This window comes from Brassica oleracea, chromosome C2 (assembly GCF_000695525.1).
Source record: "Brassica oleracea var. oleracea cultivar TO1000 chromosome C2, BOL, whole genome shotgun sequence".
Taxonomy (NCBI): Eukaryota; Viridiplantae; Streptophyta; class Magnoliopsida; order Brassicales; family Brassicaceae; genus Brassica; species Brassica oleracea.
Window position 1 is genome coordinate 15,548,651 of NC_027749.1, and position 10,846 is coordinate 15,559,496.

The following is a 10,846-nucleotide window of genomic DNA, read 5'->3' on the forward strand; positions in this document are numbered from 1 at the left end:
CAACTCTAGGGGGAGACAATAAACAAGTAGGAAAAGAGATCAAATGGAGTGTACCATCGTTATTACACCTTGATCCTCCTACGAAATAGTCAGAACTAGAAGTTCGAAGTATCATGCATTTACAAAATATAGCAAATCAGCTACCTAATGCATTTGTTGATACCAAAATGGTAACTAAATCACATATACCCGCTGCAAATACTCCTGCTCATATTGAAATACCACAAAACGGTGGAACGGCAGTTGATACACGTGAATCAGGAACACGTTTAAAGCGCGGTAGACCTATTGGTTCATCAAAGAACAAATATTCTAGAAAGCGAAAAGAAGCTGAAAGGCATGATACTCCCAAAATAGCGGAAAATATTTTGGAAGAAGTGAATTGTGAATCTAACGACAATATAGAGCATCATGAATCTGAAGAAAATCACGAGATTTCTATCAATTACATCCATAATGGAAAGATATGGAAACGAAATGAGATGGATGATATTGATGACGTTTTCTCATACCTTTTAGCAAAGGAAATAAATGAAGAAAACGAAGATCCAGAACCAAAGTCTGTATATGAATGCCAAAAGAGACATGACTGGATAAAATGGAAAGATGCAATTCAAGTCGAACTAGATTCGCTTAACAAGCGAAATGTATTCAGACCTATTGTGCTCACACCCAAAGATGTGAAACTTGTTGGATACAAATGGGTGTTTGTCCGAAAACAAAATGAGAAAAACGAGATTACAAGATACAAAGCTCGTCTCATAGCCCAAGGTTTCTCTCAAAGACCTGGAATTGATTATAAGGAAACTTATTCTCCCGTTATGGACGCAATCACATTTAGATTCTTAATGAGCCTAGCGGCTAATGAAAATTTAGAAATGCGTCTCATGGATGTCGTTACGGCATATTTATATGGATCATTAGATACTGATATCTATATGAGAATCCCAGATGGATTTAAAATGGTTATGTGCAATAAAATTGCAAAGATCATTATATGGCTTAAAGCAATCTGGACGAATGTGCTATAATCGTCTCAGTGAACACTTAACAAAAGAAGGATACACGAATGATCCTATATGCCCTTGTGTTTTCACAAAGAAAACAACATCCGGATTTGTGATAATCGCGGTGTACGTTGATGATCTTAACATTATCAGAACTCAAGAAGAAATACAAAAGACATCAGATTATTTAAAAGGGGAATTTGAGATGAAAGATCTTAGACAGACAAAGTATTGTCTTGGCTTACAAATTGAGCATTCTCAAAAGGGTATATTTGTACATCAGTCTACATATACCAAAAGGGTGTTGAAACGCTTTAACATGGATAAAGCAACCCCTCTTAGTACCACCCCGATGGTCGTTAGATCACTTAATGTTGAAAATGATCCGTTTCGACCATCCGAGGAAAATGAACAAATACTTGGTCCCGAAGTTCCATATTTAAGTGCAATTGGAGCCCTTATGTATCTTGCAAATTGTACTCGACCTGACATATCTTTTGTCATCAATCTTTTAGCGAGATTTAGTTTGTCTCCTACACGAAGAAATGGGAATGGAATTAAACATGTCTTTCGTTACCTTCAAAGGAAAATTGATTTAGGTTTGTTTTATCCTAAAAATTTGAAAGGTCAAATGATTGGTTTTGCAGATGCATGTTATTTGTCAGCTCGATCCCAAACAGGATACGTTTTTACAATTGGAGGCACCGCCATATCTTGGCGTTCTCTGAAGGAGACACTTGTTGCTACTTCTTCAAATCACGCTGAGATCATTGCACTCCATGAAGCAAGTAGAGAATGCGTATGGTTGAGGTCCATAAATCGACATATCCGATCAAGCAGTGGGATTAACAAGGACACAGCCCCAACAATTTTATATGAAGATAATGCAGCATGTGTTGCTCAAACGAAGGAAGGATATATCAAAAGTGATAGAACGAAACATATACATCCAAAGTTCTTTTCATACACTCAAGAGCTCGAGAAGAAAAAAGAGATTGAAGTAAGATATATCCGATCATGCGACAATGCGCCGACCTCTTCACAAAATCACTTCCTACCTCAGTATTCAGAAAACATGTCCATAACATTGGAATGCGTCATCAAAAGGATTTATGACTGTTGTATAAATATAACTGTTGCTTTTGTGTTTCACGAGGTATAGTTTTGTACTTTTGTATAAATATAACTGTTGCTTTTGTATAAATATAACTGTTGCTTTTGTGTTTCACGAGGTATATTTATACTTTTGTATAAATATAACTGTTGCTTTTGTGTTTCACGAGGTATATTTATACTTTTGTATAAATATAACTGTTGCTTTTGTGTTTCACGAGGTATAGTTCTTTATGCGACATCCATGGAACATACATCTTTGTAACTCGATATATCCTCTGACAGCGTAGAAGTTTCTTGAAATGGTGCTGCGGGAATTTGGAAAACAGGTCTGTGAGGGACTTCAAGAGAATCCACACTTCCTTCCATCATTTCTACCACTCTGTTCATCAGCGGGCGATCTGATGGGGAAGGTTGAATACACCACAAACCCACCAATGTCATCTTCTTTGCTATCTCCTCTTCTTCGCTGGTAATTACATTCCTGTTATGCTTTCCACTGTCTCCCTTTTCAAGATCCTTATATATCCATTCAGGAAAGTACATTGAACTTGCATTTGATTCAGAATTTTGACCAGCTCGTTCTTTGTTCCTAGCTCCCATCATCTCAAGGACCAACATTCCATAGCTATAAACATCTGACTTGTGTGAAACTCTACCGTACATTCTTGAAAATAATTCAGGAGCAATGTACCCTATTGTGCCCCTTGTGTCCAGCAATGACAAGATGCTCTCTTTCTTCTCACAAAGCTTAGCAAGGCCAAAGTCTGAAAGTTTGGGGCAAAGATTGTCATCTAAGAGTACATTATGTGGTTTTATGTCGAAATGTACAATCCTTGTTTTGCAGCCGTGATGCAAATACTCCAGGCCACGAGCAACTCCTAGTGCGATCCTGTAAAGTGTCATCCAATCAATATCCACGGGGGTCTTGTTTGAGATGAATTTATCAAGAGATCCATTTTCTAGATATTCATAAACAATTGCTCTCTTAGAGCCTTCAGAACAGAATCCAAGCAAATCAACAATGTTAACATGAGAAGTTTTGCTCATGCTCGCAACTTCATTGATGAAGTCTTCTCCATTACTCTTTGAGTCTTTCAAGATTTTCACTGCAACACTGCGACCGTCACAAAGGGTTCCTCTATAAACAGTGCCAAAACCGCCTTTTCCAACCACTTGGGTAAATGACTTTGTAATTCTCTTTACTTGCGCATAGCTATAGTGTTTTAGTGGAATAAGGGCCTTTAGATTTTGTTGTCTTGGATCATCCGACGTCTTCATGCGCTGGTTGTAGTAGAACCAGCCTACGTATGCAAAAACCAACCCCAAAACTGCAGCACCTGTCCCGATTCCTAGAGATACAAACACAGATTACATGTAGTTTATGATAATCAAATCAGGTTTTTGAACAAAAAGGGGAAGGGTGAGTACCTATTTTTACTTTATAATTGGGGCCTGGCCAGTTCATGCATCAGTGAAATTGCAGTAAGAAAATATCAGTTAGACCTGAAGACATAACTTTGAATCCTACTAGAATTTAAAAAAAAAACTGGGGATATCAAGAGGTTTTATATAAATGGTCATCAGAAACTAAAAAAAAAAGCTATTTGCCTCTAGTTGCAAGTTTGGTGGTGAAAATAATATTTAATTAAAATCCTACTAATTTAGGACTTCATTCTAAGAAAAATATAAACATGACCCTTAATAATTAGGATTCGGGGAAAAACGAGATAATTTTTACATGTCATCTGTGTTGTGTAAAATTGATTTGTTGAAACTGATCTCACATCCCCTATATATTAACTAGAGATCTTTTAAATAGTTACAACCTTAAGTTTGTACTAAGAGCATCTCCAACCCAACTGCATAATTTACTGCAAAATGGAGCAAATTATGCAGTTATGAACAAACAAAAAAATGCATTACTCCATATTTGGAGTAAAACTTTTTTTGTTTGTTCATAACTGCATAATTTACTCTATTTTACAGTAAATTATGCAGTTGGGTTGGAGATGCTCTAATTAAAAATAACTCTTTCCCATGTGGCAGTTTTTTGTGCTCTTAAAAGTCCTACGTGGCAGTTTAATAGAGCACAATATGTTGAGCTAGGTCTAAAATTAAACATCCTAGGAAAATTTAATATTTTTGTTACGGATACATTGGTTAAATCATATGTCGTCATTACTCATATTAAACATGTCGTATAAAACTTGGAGTTAACCAAATTGCGCCACAGACGGCAGAGCAGACGCTTCCAACAGCGACTCCTTTATTTCCTTTATCACCACCACCTCCAACAACATAAACCCTAGATAATTGCATCATGTCCCTCTCTGCACCAGGTCTATTTCTCACCTCCTTCCTGTTTGATGCAACCGTCTCCGAAGGGTAGAAGAGGTGGAGCCCTAAGAGCCGATGCGGCAACGGATGAAGGAAGAGACGACAGAGAAGAAGTGCAGTGAGTCAGTGAGGCGAGGTCATGGGGAAGAAGAGTTGCGAGGAGTGGGAGCTTCCAAGATTTCTACGGTGGTTTTGTTCGGTGTTTTCGTTTTTGGGTGGTATCTTTGATCGATTGCATGATGGACATCAGCTTATGTGAGATTGAAGTCGCTCTTATGGCTAAAGTTGATTGTATTTGGAGTTCTTATCTTTGTACTGAATGTTTGTATGATTTAAAGCTTGAAACTGTTACACTTTTTTGATGAGCTCAAAAGTTTCAAGGTCTCGAAGACTTTAAGGGTTCAATCCACTACTTATGTGAGACTGGAGTCTAAATCCAGTGGCCTTAGAGTTCTTATCATGAGTTGCAAAGATGTGTTCTTGTGATCTCAAGGCAAAAGGAAAACTCTTTGACGGTCTTATATATTGTGTACTGTGTTTATAAAGCTGAAACTTTTAGGCTTTACATGTCTTATTTCTTCTCATTTAACTTTTTTTGTTTGTATAGTTTGCTGAGATGATAAAATTCATTGAAGAAAGGATGTGCAATGTGCAGAACTATGTTAAGGTAACTGCAACATTCTTTGAATATTTCACATAGTAGTCTTCTTATTGCCATGACATATGAACTAATTAATGTAATATGAGTGACAAAAATGACAGTTGAGAAGTGGAGGAGAAGGAAGAGTAAGGGTAGGGAAGGAGCGAGGATAGTGGGCTGAGAAGAGGAGGAGAAGGAAGAGTAAGGAAGTTTCATGGTGAAGAGAGAAAGAAGGAAGGAAGTGTCAGAAAGTAAAAAGAAAGAAAGAAGAAGAATGGATTGTTCAAAGATGGGTCATGTGACTCTTATAGCTTAGTCACCGACCAAGCAAATACAGAACTCTATAGAGAATATGGAACCTTCAGTACTTTCGATTTAATATAAATCGGAAAAAAAATTCATCGGTGAAAAACAAAGTTCTTTCGATAAGAGAAAAAAATATCTAAACCAACAAAAATGAGAGAGGATGAGTCAAAGCCATGTAGAAGAAAAAAGATACAGATGTTATTTATTTTTGTATAAATATATTTTAAAAGTATTTATTTTATTTGGCCCATAAGTATACTAACAATCAAGCTTTAGTTTATTTTCTCCATAAGTATACTAATAACCAGGCTTTAGTTTCTTCTGGTCCATAAGTATGGTAATAGTCGGCATGCTCAAATTTGTATGCCTTATTATAGCCAAAATTAACCATACTTACAAATTAAAAGTCTAACCCAATTTGTAGTTGTCATTTTTTATATTTTTATTTTCCATTTTATGTAAAAGTGTGTAATTCTGAAAATTAGTGTAAATTTTAAAGCACAAATGTATCGAGCCATCTTAACTTCTAAACTTTAGTCCAAAATTCCAATTACAATCGGTCCCGGTCCAATATACAGATGATTATACTACAAATAATCCAAAATAGTATACATATATAATATTCAACAGATATAAATCTTAAATTTCTCAATTCTATATATTTTATATTTTATATATATAAATTTACAGGGCAGTTCTTATACTAGTAAATAATAGAAGTGAAACTTGAATCTAAACGATAAGGGACAAACCTTGGACATCCTGACACGAGGACTTGTGAGGTCCATCTGCACATAGACACCGGAAAGTTCCCGATCCCGCCTCCGAACTACAAATCCCACCGGAATTGGCACAGTCTCGGCAAGTCTTATCGTCTATAGTGTACCTCAATTCGAACCCTTTTTCCAAAGCCATCTTCAATGCTTGATCTGAGTCATTCGACTGGTGAAGAACGTTCTTAGCAGACGCAAGCATCGGAATTGCTCCAACCATGGTACAACTTTGAGGAGGATTAGTTGATCCAAAGACATGATATGTTATTGGACTTTTACTGCTTAGTTGGCAAGAAATCTTTGACGAAGTTGTTACTGGGTTATTACTGGAACAATTGAATAGATCGACTGCCTCTGTGTTATGGTTAAATGTGAACTGCATAGCCCCAGTGAAGTTGAAAATCTGTGGGCAACCACCGTCGAACAAACTCTCATCGGCAACGGTGATTGTCTTGTTTTCCAGCTTCACAGCAACAACACGAAAAGTGAAGTTCTCGATCTCTAGGCTTAAATTTTGATTATCCTTGCAGGAAAGCTCGAACTCTTTTTGGCCGCAGAAACTGGGTTTGCCGATGCTACTACCCCAAAATGGGTAAGTGATGTTCGGGAACAACACCGACGGTTCAGATCCGCATCTCAGAGGTGATAGGCACATCTCATACTGTTGATCAGCAGAGAAGCACGACCGGAAGCTAGCTACGGAGAAGACAACGAAGGTGATGAGGAGCGGAGGAGACATGGAAGCTGGGTTTGACGAAGACTAACAACAGAAAAGTCCTTTTTTGATCTGTTGAGAGGATTTGGAGACTTTTTCTTTTTTAAACGTCTAATTTTTTTACTAATAGACAAAACGATAAGGCTTCACCTTCTTCCTGTCAAAGCCACGGGTCATGCATACTTAGAAAGGAGTTTACCCATTTGGTTTGGAACAAGGCAAGTTCCAAATCCAACATAGAAAATAGAAGATTTTTTCTATTTTAGTTGATTGAGTATGTAAATAAAAACAGAAGCACTAGATGTAACACAGTTTTGACTGATTATAATGTTACTTTCATTCAAAAAAAAAAAAGATATTTCACATCCTTTTAAAAAAAAGAATTTTAAATTTATTCAAGTAAAATAATAATTCTTACATTTTACATCCTTAGAGTTACAAGGAGAGAAACACACATTATAACAATGAATTCAAAAAATGATTTCGTTCTACTAAACTACATATAATCAGATCCATTATTTTCTTAGTTAATTTTTTCTTCCCAATATCGGATTCAAAAAATACATAGGAATACAAAGATGTAGGCATTTCATATACTGAGTGCTTTGAGTTTTGCTTCTAATAGTTGCCTTGTTGTTCTGTTGACTAAGCTCTTGTGATATTTTCTTGTTGTGACATTATGGTAGCCCACTAACAGAGCGATAATGCCAAATGCTGCTAACCCTGAAACCAGAAAAAAAAAATTGATAGAAGACCGAAACAGTCCACAACCAAATCAGGTTTGTTGAAAGAAGCACCCTTTTCACTAGATACGGCAAGCCTGCGTGATGCATTGGCATCAGGAAAAGGCAGTTGAAACGGAAGACGAAACTGTGAATTAAAACGGGGGATTGACACTATTCAAATTACACGTGTCCTTACATAACTGCCGTAAAGGATTGAAACTTGAATAGTTCTTGACAAGCTTTAATAACGATATTCACCTTCACCTGAAATACTTTTCTTAATACACTTTCAAGGAACATTCAATGTGAAACTCTTACAACTGCTGTGAGAACCAAAATTTGCACTTTGGATTTCAATGAACGGAGGAAAGCAAAGAAACCTTTACTTTCCATGAGTTTCTGGAAATCTGTTATCAAAATACGAAATAGAATAGATCGAAATAAATAGCAAAGTAAGAATGATCTTATTTCAATTCCGCGTATGAGCGTTACAACAGGTAAAAACCCTCGGCTGCAAGAGCTGTCGGCGTATTCTCTAGTTTTAACCACCTACGACTTTAAAATCTTGTTGAATCGCAACTCGTTAACAAAATGGAAAGTTGCCTAATTTTCTCTAAGTACTAAGTTGCTAAAAATATTTTGTCTTGCGCACTCGGCCAGCTTTCACCCTTTGCCATGATTCGAGTTTATCTGTTTGCAGAAATTTTCCTTATCTTTTCGATCTTCATGTTTATCTCGGAAAATTAACATTTATCGTCTTTTCCTTTTATCTTCTATAGAAACTGAATAGTCATTGCGCTTGGGCCAACTCTCGAGTTTTAAATCACAAGTGGGCTTTTATCGTGTTTGAGGCTGCTTAGGACGTTTTACGATTTCTCGCGTTTTTATGATTATTTTCTCGGAGAAATCATCGGTTTTTCTCGAAGTCTGTTTACGTGTTATTGGATTCGTAAATTCGTATGTTATCGTGTGGGATGATGTTATGCTAATCATTCCCGCTTCATTTATCATTTGAAAGTTTTACTTAGTTTTTGTCGTAAAACTTCGACGGAAACTCCGATCGAGATGAAACAAAAAAGTGTTTTTCAAAGGAAATAACTACGAATGATCTATGAGGTCGAGATGATGGAGAGAGGGGGTTAAAGTCACCTTGATGTCGAGACAAAGCAGAGACGAAGTCATCTCGCCATGACGGCAAGACAGACCGGGGCGAGGTATCCCGCCCTCATGGTGAGATGGACGGGACGTGGTGGTCCCGTCCTCGTGGCGATACAGATCGATCATGGTGGTCTCGCCCTCATGGCGGCGAGACGGACGAGACGTGGTGGTCTTGCCTTCATGGCGAGACGGACAGACGTCGTGGTCTTGCCCTCTCGGCGAGATGGTCAGACGTCGTAGTCTTGCCCTCTCGGCGAGATGGTTGGACGTCGTGGTGTCGCCTTCTCTGCGAGATGGTCGGACGTCGTGGTGGTCTCGCCCTCTCGGCGAGATGGATTAGACGGGTCGAGGGCGTTCTGCCTTGACGCGAGACGGTCCGGAAACGAGGAGGCGGTGAGGAGTTTCGGCGTAATGGCTTCTCATTTTGTCGTACATTCGAAAGTCGTTTAAAAGATTGCATGAATATTTCGTGAGAACTTGTTGCTTTGATTCTTTTCCAAATCATACGAGGTTTTAGTTCTCAAGTTCTTTTTATTTTAAGAAAGAGAATATTTCCTTGGTGGTTTCTATACGTTGATTCCTTCATGACTTATTTTGACCCCAACAGCTGTTACTATTCAAGTTATACATGTCCTTACATTTATGGTGATCGCAATTTTTTGTGATGAACCAATGCAATCTTTGATGATGAACGATTGCAATTTTTATGATGAATCGTTGTAACTGTTGGTACTTGTAGACTTTGGTAATAAAGCATTAGAAATTTTGATTGTTAACCATTGCAACTTTTATTCTTCTATAAAGAGTTGTAGGATTAGCAAAGTACAAGAAAAATAACAATAAGAAATCAGAAATTAAAATGTTAAAAAACAGAAATATTCATTGTTCTAAGAACTTTGAAGAAATACATAAAATAAGTAAAACTGTATTTGTTATCTTGTATTTTAGCTTAAAATAAGAACGAAACTTTAATTATATTATTACAAAGGCATTTTGTGTAATTCAAAACTTAAAATGTACTTAAATCTATAAGAAATGAGTTCTCATGTGATATTCAATCATTATCCAAGTTAACAGTACATACACATTCGGGTTAAAAATCCCAAGTTCTACACTGTCATTATAAAAAAATTCTGAGTCTAGCACCTTTCTCCGTAACTTACGACCTATTTAATTTAATGTCTTTTGTTATGAATCATGAAGTGGATGGTCCATAAACTAGACCATACAAGTTCAAGAGTAGAGTCCATTGGGGGTTTACATACAGCCACATGGAAGACTCATTCAACCTTATGTCTTTATAAGTTTGACCATGTCATTATGTAGAGTATCTTTCTAATCAATTCTCCCTTTGACTCCACCTTGTATGAACCACTATATATAGTGGTGTAAGAAATAAAAAATATACAACACATTCTCACAAATCTTAACACGTTATCAGCACGAGACTCTCTCCACCTGAGCAATCCCATCCGCCGGCGATCATCTCTTTTCCGGCCATCTCTTCCGGCCTTCAGCCTTGCTCCGCCGGCCAAGTCTATCCCTCTCACGGTTTTCCGGCCAGCTCCTCCACCTCTCTCTTAACCACCTCAATCCGCGGATTACTCCCTCTCTCTCACGGTGGTCCATTCAGAATCCTTGTGGTGTAAAAGGTAAACTAATCAAAACCTAAAGATCTAAGAACATCATATATCTGAGTCTTGGATCTATATGAATCCTAAAACTTATAAAAATCTATAGATCTAAAATTATCTCAAATATTAATCTTGAATCTAAGATCTATATGAATTTTGATTCTAAATATTTGAATCTCTAAAGATCTAAGAATCTCTAAAAACTTATAAAACTTATTAATAATCTAAGATCTATATGAATCTTGTTTCTAAGAACTATTTGAATCATAAAAAAAATATTAGAGAAAATCATAAAATCATAAGCCTTTAAATCGGCTCTCCCTTTTTCTCCTATTTGATCCGACCTTAAATCCGGATTGTCTAAAGGATCAAAACCCATAATCAAACCCTTTGATCATCCGCATCACCAGCTATTCTAGCAGGATGAATAAGCCG

General features: G+C 37.0%; 1 protein-coding gene across 1 annotated transcript; it reads right to left on the reverse strand.

The window, feature by feature from the left end:
* Window positions 1-2,186: 2,186 nt before the first annotated feature.
* LOC106320102 (probable receptor-like protein kinase At1g67000) lies at window positions 2,187-7,082 on the reverse strand. Its single transcript, XM_013758471.1, has 3 exons — window positions 6,159-7,082; window positions 3,552-3,575; window positions 2,187-3,472 (listed from the first exon to the last, which is right to left on the reverse strand). Exons 1-3 carry the CDS (start codon window positions 6,916-6,918, stop codon window positions 2,352-2,354), a joined length of 1,905 nt encoding a protein of 634 aa, XP_013613925.1. The 5' UTR covers window positions 6,919-7,082; the 3' UTR covers window positions 2,187-2,351.
* Between the last annotated feature and the right edge of the window lie 3,764 nt (window positions 7,083-10,846).